Below are 13,050 nucleotides of genomic sequence, written 5' to 3' on the forward strand. Positions count from 1 at the left end.
CAACAAGAACCTACATTTGTCTTTTTCTCCCAAATGTTCAATGGACTTTGTATACCAGCATGTACATAGTCCATTATCTTGGGCCTCCAATATTAACCTTTCGTCTTTCGTTTTAAATTCACCTCCTTAACTATTCCTGCATTCGATCCTGGTCAACACGAGGTTGTTCCAAGAGTTTTCTATACTTGCAAATATATTTATGGATTTTCCACATTTCTCGCTTTCTTATTTGGTCCTTCACTTTATTTTTTTTTCTTTTGTTTTTGGCACATCCAGTTGCTACCTGATTTCTATCGACTTCTAATCTGATTTCCATTCTCACTTGATACCGTGTGGGCGATGCTGTTTACAATAACTTCTGTACATTGTTGCTAATTTCCCTTGATGTTACAAACATAGCTGCAGAAATACTTCTGGTTGTCCTTTGCCTAAGAAGCTATTTTTTCTTCAAACTTAGCCTTTGAAATATTAATTAACCCTCTCAGCTGCCTGTTTAGATTCATCTGGGGGGTTTTAGTACATTGGGCTTTGTTCCTCTTACACTTGGCCAAGATTTTTTTTCTTTTATTGTATAACTGATTGACATTGTGATATCACCGGGGTTGCTTGTCTTTTGAGTTTGTCTTATTTTTAATATGAGTGAGCAAAGCTCGGCCTATACAGCTATCAATATGGCTGTACAGGTATTTTGTAAATAGCTTTGCATATGATATAGTGTGTATTGGGTTTGGGATGCTTAGAATTTAGCCAAAATGTCACTTAGTACAGAGAGGTTAGCTTTGGCATAGCTCCTGAAGGATTTTGGTTTCACTGGGTTCCTGGATTTAATTTTTATTTCAAGCAATACTGCCTTCTGGTCAGATCTTATGAGTGAGAACATTACACTGGGTGAAGAACATCGCTCCCTCATGTTTGTGAGCACAGGGTCAAGAATGTCTGTACCTCTGGTATGAGAATGGACCTTTTCCAGGAAGTTGGTAGTAACGAAGTTTAGGAGTTGCTGGGCTTGTGCATTAGAAGTAGTATAGGTTTCCCAGTCTATAGAGGGGTAGTTGCGATCCCCCATGAAGATCGTATTGGGTTGAATGGTGAGGGACTCTAGTACATTGAGATAGGCAGTATGGGTTTCTTGGGATATGGAGGGGGACCTATAGGTTGCAAGGACAGGGTATGAGACCCTACTTATGGTGAGTTGTACATGTATGAGTTCCACTTTAACTGGTCTGGATGTGAGGTTGTTTTCAATACAGACTGAGACTCTTCCATCTTTTGTTCCTCCCGTGCAGTAGCTGGTCTAAAGGTGTGAAAGGCATTACAACCTTGCACTGCTGGAGTACTCTCTGCAGCTTTAAACCATGTGTCCTTTACTACACAGATGTCTACACTCTCCAGGGAGAAGAACGCATGCAGGGGCTGGCGTTTCTTGTTAAGGCTTCTAGGTTCAGTTAAGTTGGCAGGTTTATCAGTTTGGCAATGCCTTAGAAAGGCACTGTTGGGGGTGGAGAAGGTCTTTGCCAATATCCAAAAGCCTAGAGAGGCTAAGGGCTCACAATCCCTGGCAAAGCAGCGTGGTCTGTCAACCATGTCCTCCCAGATCATCAAATATTGTTCCCCTTAGACTCACACTAGAAGTAAGTCAATTGTTAAAATCAATCACTTCCTGTTTCTAACATGGCATTGTGCTTGGAGAAGGTAGTATGCTGCAAAGTGCTAGGTTCATACCTGCCTGAAAAACATAATCAGAGAGATCGATCATGTCTCACTTTCTGCTGTCAAGACAGGTACATCTCAGGTCATTAACACCTACATGGACCCTAGCCCCAGAAAGGCAGCAAACCATGATTATCTCATTATTCATTTTGGTGAGGGGGGACATCGGTGTGCCTCACAATAGAATCACCAATGACCAGTGTAAGTGTTTATGAGATGGATGCGGAACTTTTTTTTTTATTGTGCTTTGCAGGAGGTCTTAGTGTTTTAGGAAGGTTACATATAAGTGCCTCAACATAAGTAATTTTATGTGTAGGGTCTTTACCCTGTGCAGTAGGTGTGGTGCAAATTTCATTGACAACCTCTATAGGATTAGTTTTGGTTGTATGAGAGAATTTTGCCACCAGCATTAAAGTGTATTTACACCTCCTACTTTATCAGTGTTATTAAGAGTAGGTGGGATGTCAGTGTACATGAGGCAGTTGCTGCGATGCCTTGGACCACCCATCTCACCCAGACTGACAATAGATAGAGTCAGGAAGTGTGTATTCATGGAAGTTGCCAAAGAATGGTTATTTTTATGAATATTTTTGATACTGTGGTGCACCCATTCATGGAGCGATGTGCAACTAATATGGAAGTCTCTATTCACCTGTCAGATGATGCGGTTGAGGTGTTGTGTAGTGTTAGTACTTGTTTATAAATTGAAGTTTGCAATAGCACACAACAGTTTGTCAGATGCATCCATTAAGAGAACATTCTGAAAATATAATACCAAATGTCCAGACATCTAAAATATAATCCTACACAAAAGTCAGTTAATTAAAATGGTCAGAGGAAGGATTTTAAATTAAAATGCTATGCAAAGCCTATAATTATCAAATATAAACTACTGAACATAAAACTGAAACTGTACATATATGGATGTCCATTTTATGAATGCAGTAAGGCACTTGTGTATGGTACAGATAGTACTGCCAGCCCAGGGAGTGCCAAGCACTCACCATTCAGACCAGGTTAGGTTTACATTTCCTTTCTGGATTATTTGTATTAAGCAGTATGCATGCTGTGGTAATGTCAGAACATGCTGTGCCTTTAAGTGTGAGGAATAAGAAAAGCAGGATCACATGTACCTCTTTTATAACTATGTAAGGATTGTTCTTTCACAGGCACAACAATGGCATTGTTTGCAATGTCTGTCCAAAATGGACACAGCATACTTTATGGAAAAGCATCAAGTTGAGTACTTCCTACAGGTAACATTTTTTTTTAGCTTCCTGCCTCATATAGCCATCTGATGCTCAAATGGTCTCCCATCTGCCTTCCCATGAGTCACCCAATTGGATGGAAAGGAGCGGGTGACTCACTTCTGAGTATCATTCTCCCCTGGTAACTGCATAATTAGTGGCCAGGGAGAAGCATGCACCAGAGCTGGCAGCACCTTGTAAGCTGACACCAAGACATTTTACTAAGCCCTGCCTCCTTTCCCTTGCAAGCTGGCATCAGTACTGGCCTTTCACCAGGGCTCAAGGGATATGCCTAGCTGTCACCTAACTGTAGGATAGGCATCACTATTCTCCCTGCCATGTCATCAGGCAACTGAGCTGTTAATTGAACTTGAGTCACCTGGGTCCTCTTGAGGGCTTCATCCCTCCATGCAACAAGACCAACCCTCACAGTTACCATTTGCTATTTCATCCCATATTTAATACGGAAGCTTGAAAATACCATGCCATAAAGGAGTGAAATAGCTTGCCTTGAATGAACATAAAATGCAATATTTTTTAAATAAAACTGAACAAGAAAACTGAACTGCCTTTGCCACAGAGATGTTCACAATGCGTTTAACTGAAAATAAGTTGTTTTGTTAATGAGGCACACTCTCTCTCTCTTTCTCTCTGTGGGTGAGTGGGGAGTGGGGGTGTAATTGAAGCAGTTGCAGCTGTTAAGAAAGCAGACAATTTGTTAAGCAGTTCTCCCTATTGTAGTCCTCACACCCATGACATCATACTGAAAAATCTGGCCATAGTCCTCACACCTGTGACATCATACTGAAAACCTGGTCCTCTGAACATTTTAGCCTTGGTGATACAGAAGTTTGATCGTAGCACTTTGCATTCCTCCATATCAAATTATTGACTTCTGAATTTAGTGGCGGAGATGGTTGCTGTGTTCAGTAACAATTTATTTTATTTAATAGCAGCAAGATATTGCGTCCATTGCAAAGCTGAACTGCAGGCTTTCTCTAGCATTTGATATGAACTCTTTTATACTCCTTTGTATATCATTGCATTACAACCGTGTTTTCAATGTTAATAATGTGTAATAAAGAAGCACCTCATATGTTTTTTTCATTACAACACAAGAGCTAAAAAGTCAACCAGTTCTCCTGTAAAAGAAGCATTAAAAGCTATAGGGTTCAATAACCAAAAATCTGTTTAAAGCGCTTAACATCGACAATCTGCTGGGTTCAATGCTGTTAAGAAAAACATCAGGCAGCTTATAAAGAGGAATGGTATATAAGAAAGATTACCATGTCTTTGAAAAACGTAATTAGTAAAGAGTTTCTGTCAGTGTCTAATGTACATATTACAGTGAATGTGCATGTTTTAAAAATCTGCCAAAAGTGAAAAGTTTTTCTTAGTGAAGGCATCAGAAGAATCAGTTCTTTTGCAGAATTAAAAAAGATATCTCACATGTATGCATAGTATTAAAATCCATTTAGATGTTCCCACCCTCCCACGAATAGAAGACCCAGTACATCATTTATGATATCCATTCACTGGAGTGGCTTTGCTATATCTGCATAAGCTCGCTCTATTTCCTCATCAGCCGGACAAGTATGGGTGAATTCATCTCTGGCATAAGCATGCTTCAGGTATCTCCATACACCAGTCATCTCAGCAGGGATTTCAAAGTTTCGGTACTTCTTGGCTGCAACCTAGACAGAGATAATTAATTAATTATTTTCTGTGTGCACTTTGTATGGGATTCACTTACAGAGCTAAAAAATGCATTGGCCTACTGAAGGTCTACGGTCTTCAGGTTTGTAGCTGCACATAGAAATCATATCTTAGGAAATCGAACCTCGTGTTTTGGTTTACTTTGTAAGTTTTCCCTTAGTCAGCTGTATACAATCCCTGTCTCTATGTAATTTCTTTAAGGACTTCCTAAACTCATTTGCTACTTGTGTCTTCCTCCCACATTCTGTGTTTAATCTGCCCTGATGTTTCCACTTCATGAATCCTGTGAGACTGGACGAATACCTATTGCTTTTCCCAGATTATGCAGTTGATCTGGTGAAAGAACACAGGGGATAGCAGATGAACAGTGCAACTAGAAAATTACAGAAAATGTTATCAAAAACAAGTGACAGTCTACATAACTTGTGTGAAAATTGTGGGCCGCAGTACCCAAATCCCCAGCCTCTAATTTTTATATAACTTGTTGTAGCTTGAATGAATAACACTGGTTATTTGATGGATTTACTGCTCCAAGTATATGTTTTCATTTCAAGTTTTCCTTAAATGCAATACAAACTAATCTTTGCATAGTACATTGTTAGGCCCTATAAGCATCACAAGCTGTGTAAAGTATATTCATATTCAGATGAATTACACATTCGTAGCTCCAATGATATCATAAATACCCCACTCAAGGGGTCTAAATATGTTTTGTAAAGTAAATGTAACATGTTGGGGGGACAGGTATGTATCATAGAGAATACAACTTGTGTGGAACTGTCTTCCAGTCTAGATAAAGCAAAGTACTTCCCTTACTCTTAGTTGTAACTTAGACAAATGGATGGGTGACTGAAAACTCCCCAATGGTTTATACCCCTGTCCCTCACAGATATGGAAAACATGCAAATGTCCCAAAATATCCATGTTCAGTCCATCTTTGGATTATTAATATGCAAAATATGAGTACTATAAACTACTGGGGGAATGTAAGGCTAGGCTTCTTAAGATCCTCACAGGTCAATACTTTAGTAAGCACCTATGAACCTACATATATTAGGCATTCAATCAGGAAATCCACGTTGAAGAGATTATAGTGGAAATCTAATTTCAACTGCCTGTCTTTCTGGAAATTATAGTATAAATCAAACAGCTGCTGCCCTTCTTATATTACATTCAGCAGTAAAGTGTCATTCTAAACCCTCTTAAATGCAAAGAACATAAATTGCCAAAATCTGTGAGAATGGTCACCAGTAAAGTTGCTCATATCTGTTTATTTACTTTTTATAAAAATACAGTTATATCAGTTAAATTTGCACTGAGTCAATGAATTGAATTCCTTTGACCACCTTCAACACTTTAAACAACCATGTCATTTAAGTTAACATACAGGATGAATGATAGCAGGGGAACTCAGTCATACAAACCAAAGCTTTGTAATCATTGGCTCACCCAAGTGAAAGGGGGCTTTTTCACATCTTCTCACACATATTGTTTCTTTTTGTTTTCTTGCCACTGAAAGGTTCTGTTACTGATTTACATGATAAAGCTCTAACACTTAGCTGCAATGATGATATCCCTCAACAATAAATTATTTGAAAAATGATTTATTTATTTATTTTATTTTATTTTACATTTGTTGACCGGGCTAGTCTGGCTGGATACATGCCCATTTTCAGCAGAGGCCTGAGGAGAAAAGCTCCACTATATACTACTCCACTATACTACTAGCTACTACTATATATTACTATTCACTATATACTACTCCACTATACTACTAGCTACTACTATATACTACTATTCACTATATACTACTCCACTATACTACTAGCTACTACTATATACTACTATTCACTATATACTACTCCACTATACTACTAGCTACTACTATATACTACTATTCACTATATACTACTCCACTATACTACTAGCTACTACTATATACTATTCACTATATACTACTCCACTATACTACTAGCTACTACTATATACTACTATTCACTATATACTACTGCACTATGCTACTAGCTACTACTATATACTACTATTCACTATATACTACTCCACTATACTACTAGCTACTACTATATACTACTATTCACTATATACTACTCCACTATACTACTAGCTACTATATACTACTATTCACTATATACTACTCCACTATACTACTAGCTACTACTATATACTACTATTCACTATATACTACTCCACTATACTACTAGCTACTACTATATACTACTATTCACTATATACTACTCCACTATACTACTAGCTACTACTATATACTATTATTCACTATATACTACTCCACTATACTACTAGCTACTACTATATACTACTATTCACTATATACTACTCCACTATACTAGCTACTACTATATACTACTATTCATTATATACTACTCCACTACACTACTAGCTACTTCTATATACTACTATTCACTATATACTACTCCACCATACTACTAGCTACTACTATATACTACTATTCACTATATACTACTCCACTATACTACTAGCTACTACTATATACTACTATTCACTATATACTACTCCACTATACCACTAGCTACTACTATATACTACTATTCACTATATACTACTCCACTATACTACTAGCTACTACTATATACTACTATTCACTATATACTACTCCACTATACTACTAGCTACTACTATATACTACTATTCACTATATACTACTCCACTATACTACTAGCTACTACTATATAATTACTATTCACTATATACCACTCCACTATACCACTAGCTACTACTATATACTACTATTCACTATATACTACCCCACCATACTACTAGCTACTACTATATACTACTATTCACTATATACTACTCCACTATACTACTAGGTACTACTATATACTCACTATATTCACTATATACTACTGCACTATGCTACTAGCTACTACTATATACTACTATTCACTATATACTACTCCACTATACTACTAGCTACTACTATATACTACTATTCACTATATACTACTCCACTATACTACTAGCTACTAATATATACTACTATTCACTATATACTACTCCACTATACTACTAGCTACTACTATATACTATTATTCACTATATACTACTCCACTATACTACTAGCTACTACTATATACTACTATTCACTATATACTACTCACCATACTACTAGCTACTACTATATATTACTATTCACTATATACTACTCCACTATACTACTAGCTACTACTATATACTACTATTCACTATATACTACTCCACTATACTACTAGCTACTACTATATACTATTATTCACTATATACTACTCCACTATACTACTAGCTACTACTATATACTACTATTCACTATATACTACTCCACTATACTACTAGCTACTACTATATACTACTATTCACTATATACTACTCCACTATACTACAAGATACTACTATATACTACTATTCACTATATACTACTCCACTATACTACTAGCTACTACTATATACTACTATTCACTATATACTCCACTATACTACTAGCTACTACTATATACTACTATTCACTATATACTACTCCACTATACTACTAGCTACTACTATATACTACTATTCACTATATACTACTCCACTATACTACTAGCTACTACTATATACTACTATTCACTATATACTACTCCACTATACTACTAGCTACTACTATATACTACTATTCACTATATACTACTCCACTATACAACTAGCTACTACTATATACTACTATTCACTATATACTACTCCACTATACTACAAGATACTACTATATACTACTATTCACTATATACTACTCCACTATACTACTAGCTACTACTATATACTACTATTCACTATATACTACTCCACTATACAACTAGCTACTACTATATACTACTATTCACTATATACTACTCCACTATACTACTAGCTACTACTATATACTACTATTCACTATATACTCCACTATACTACTAGCTACTACTATATACTACTATTCACTATATACTACTCCACTATACTACTAGCTACTACTATATACTACTATTCACTATATACTACTCCACTATACTACTAGCTACTACTATATACTACTATTCACTATATACTACTCCACTATACTACTAGCTACTACTATATACTACTATTCACTATATACTACTCCACTATACTACTAGCTACTACTATATACTACTATTCACTATATACTACTCCACTATACTACAAGATAATACTATATACTACTATTCACTATATACTACTCCACTATACTACTAGCTACTACTATATACTACTATTCACTATACACTACTCCACTATACTACTAGCTACTACTATATACTACTATTCACTATATACTACTCCACTATACTACTAGCTACTACTATATACTACTATTCACTATATACTACTCCACTATACTACTAGCTACTACTATATACTACTATTCACTATATACTACTCCACTATACTACTAGCTACTACTATATACTACTATTCACTATATACTACTCCACTATACTACAAGATAATACTATATACTACTATTCACTATATACTACTCCACTATACTACTAGCTACTACTATATACTACTATTCACTATATACTACTCCACTATACTACTAGCTACTACTATATACTACTATTTACTATATACTACTCCACTATACTACTAGCTACTACTATATATATTACTATTTACTCTGGCTTTCCTTACCATATTATTCAAGACTTTGTTAAACGAGTGCCACCAATTGCTAGATTTGCTTGAATATGTACATACTTTCATTGTTTTAATTCAAAAGGATAATGCCAACATTATTTAAAAAATGCAGATTCTGTGCACATTGCAAGATAAAAATTGCAGAAACTGTGGAAATTTTGCAGGTGTAGATTTCCACTGACTGTGCTAATGACTTCAAAGCAAAGTAAAGCTGCAAATGAATGGGAGGGGCTGTCTACTGAGGGTGAGGTTGCATTAGGTGCAGGGAGAAGATTACATGCATGTTTACATTTTTATACATATAATTAAACCTGCATCACTGCACATGCTCGTCTGACTCATGAAAGTGTGTTTTTAGTGTACATATCAGGAATTAACAAATTGTGTCCCTTCTCTCTACCAGGTTGCCCAGACAAGTATGTAATTATTTATTTTATTTATTCTTTTATTGACTAGGTCAGTCCCACTAGGTCAGTGGCTTGTTTTTTAGGTGAGACCTGAGGGGAAATTTGGCCAAGACCTTGAAGAACCTCTCCTACTCTTTGCGATACACGCCATGGAATCTTTTACATTCACCTGAGCTACTGCCAACTTAAACAGATGGGACGTCAGTTTAACATCTCATGCAAAGGACGACACATTCAGGATGGAATCTTTTACATTCACCTGAGCTACTGCCAACTTAAACAGATGGGACCTCAGTTTAACATCTCATGCAAAGGACGACACACTCAGGATGGAATCTTTTACATTCACCTGAGCTACTGCCAACTTAAAACGATGGGACCTCAGTTTAACATCTCATGCAAAGGACGACACGCTCAGGATGGAATCTTTTACATTCACCTGAGCTACTACCAACTTAAACAGATGGGACCTCAGTTTAACATCTCATGCAAAGGACGACACAATCAGGATGGAATCTTTTACATTCACCTGAGCTACTGCCAACTTAAACAGATGGGACCTCAGTTTAACATCTCATGCAAAGGACGACACACTCAGGATGGAATCTTTTACATTCACCTGAGCTACTGCCAACTTAAACAGATGGGACCTGAGTTTAACATCTCATGCAAAGGACGACACACTTAGGATGGAATCTTTTACATTCACCTGAGCTACTGCCAACTTAAACAGATGGGACCTCAGTTTAACATCTCATGCAAAGGACGACACACTCAGGATGGAATCTTTTACATTCACCTGAGCTACTACCAACTTAAACAGATGGGACCTCAGTTTAACATCTCATGCAAAGGACGACACACTCAGGATGGAATCTTTTACATTCACCTGAGCTACTGCCAACTTAAACAGATGTGACCTCAGTTTAACATCTCATGCAAAGGACGACACACTCAGGATGGAATCTTTTACATTCACCTGAGCTACTGCCAACTTAAACAGATGGGACCTCAGTTTAACATCTCATGCAAAGGACGACACACTCAGGATGGAATCTTTTACATTCACCTGAGCTACTGCCAACTTAAACAGATGGGACCTCAGTTTAACATCTCATGCAAAGGACGACACACTCAGGATGGAATCTTTTACATTCACCTGAGCTACTGCCAACTTAAACAGATGGGACCTCAGTTTAACATCTCATGCAAAGGACGACACACTCAGGATGGAATCTTTTACATTCACCTGAGCTACTACCAACTTAAACAGATGGGACCTCAGTTTAACATCTCATGCAAAGGACGACACACTCAGGATGGAATCTTTTACATTCACCTGAGCTACTGCCAACTTAAACAGATGGGACCTCAGTTTAACATCTCATGTAAAGGACGACACACTCAGGATGGAATCTTTTACATTCACCTGAGCTACTGCCAACTTAAACAGATGGGACCTCAGTTTAACATCTCATGCAAAGGACGACACACTCAGGATGGAATCTTTTACATTCACCTGAGCTACTACCAACTTAAACAGATGGGACCTCAGTTTAACATCTCATGCAAGGGCGACACACTCAGGATGGAATCTTTTACATTCACCTGAGCTACTGCCAACTTAAACAGATGGGACCTCAGTTTAACATCTCATGCAAAGGACGACACACTCAGGATGGAATCTTTTACATTCACCTGAGCTACTGCCAACTTAAACAGATGGGACCTCAGTTTAACATCTCATGCAAAGGACGACACACTCAGGATGGAATCTTTTACATTCACCTGAGCTACTGCCAGCTTAAACAGATGGGACCTCAGTTTAACATCTCATGCAAAGGACGACACACTCAGGATGGAATCTTTTACATTCACCTGAGCTACTACCAACTTAAACAGATGGGACCTCAGTTTAACATCTCATGCAAAGGACGACACACTCAGGATGGAATCTTTTACATTCACCTGAGCTACTGCCAACTTAAACAGATGGGACCTCAGTTTAACATCTCATGCAAAGGACGACACACTCAGGATGGAATCTTTTACATTCACCTGAGCTACTGCCAACTTAAACAGATGGGACCTCAGTTTAACATCTCATGCAAAGGACGACACACTCAGGATGGAATCTTTTACATTCACCTGAGCTACTGCCAACTTAAACAGATGGGACCTCAGTTTAACATCTCATGCAAAGGACGACACACTCAGGATGGAATCTTTTACATTCACCTGAGCTACTGCCAACTTAAACAGATGGGACCTCAGTTTAACATCTCATGCAAAGGACGACACACTCAGGATGGAATCTTTTACATTCACCTGAGCTACTGCCAACTTAAACAGATGGGACCTCAGTTTAACATCTCATGCAAAGGACGACACACTCAGGATGGAATCTTTTACATTCACCTGAGCTACTACCAACTTAAACAGATGGGACCTCAGTTTAACATCTCATGCAAAGGACGACACACTCAGGATGGAATCTTTACATTCACCTGAGCTACTGCCAACTTAAACAGATGGGACCTCAGTTTAACATCTCATGCAAAGGACGACACACTCAGGATGGAATCTTTTACATTCACCTGAGCTACTGCCAACTTAAACAGATGGGACCTCAGTTTAACATCTCATGCAAAGGACGACACACTCAGGATGGAATCTTTTACATTCACCTGAGCTACTGCCAACTTAAACAGATGGGACCTCAGTTTAACATCTCATGCAAAGGACGACACACTCAGGATGGAATCTTTTACATTCACCTGAGCTACTGCCAACTTAAACAGATGGGACCTCAGTTTAACATCTCATGCAAAGGACGACACACTCAGGATGGAATCTTTTACATTCACCTGAGCTACTACCAACTTAAACAGATGGGACCTCAGTTTAACATCTCATGCAAAGGACGACACACTCAGGATGGAATCTTTTACATTCACCTGAGCTACTGCCAACTTAAACAGATGGGACCTCAGCTTAACATCTCATGCAAAGGACGACACACTCAGGATGGAATCTTTTACATTCACCTGAGCTACTGCCAACTTAAACAGATGGGACCTCAGTTTAACATCTCATGCAAAGGACGACACACTCAGGATGGAATCTTTTACATTCACCTGAGCTACTGCCAACTTAAACAGATGGGACCTCAGTTTAACATCTCATGCAAAAGACGACACACTCAGGATGGAATCTTTTACATTCACCTGAGCTACTGCCAACTTAAACAGATTGGA

The 13,050-nt window shown here is 37.7% G+C and overlaps 1 protein-coding gene across 1 annotated transcript in view; it reads right to left on the minus strand.

Moving 5' to 3' along the window:
* Window positions 1–3,878: 3,878 nt before the first annotated feature.
* The window catches only part of CLIC2 (chloride intracellular channel 2), a 645,649-nt gene continuing 636,477 nt past the window's right edge, over window positions 3,879–13,050 (minus strand). The window contains exon 6 of the mRNA XM_044057634.1: window positions 3,879–4,651. Coding sequence (XP_043913569.1) covers window positions 4,490–4,651 — 162 coding nt within the window. The 3' untranslated portion in view covers window positions 3,879–4,489. The remainder of the gene's footprint in view (window positions 4,652–13,050) is intronic.

This window comes from Protopterus annectens, chromosome 15.part0, assembly GCF_019279795.1.
Source record: "Protopterus annectens isolate FY-2018-M chromosome 15.part0, PAN1.0, whole genome shotgun sequence".
In the NCBI taxonomy this organism is placed as follows: Eukaryota; Metazoa; Chordata; order Ceratodontiformes; family Protopteridae; genus Protopterus; species Protopterus annectens.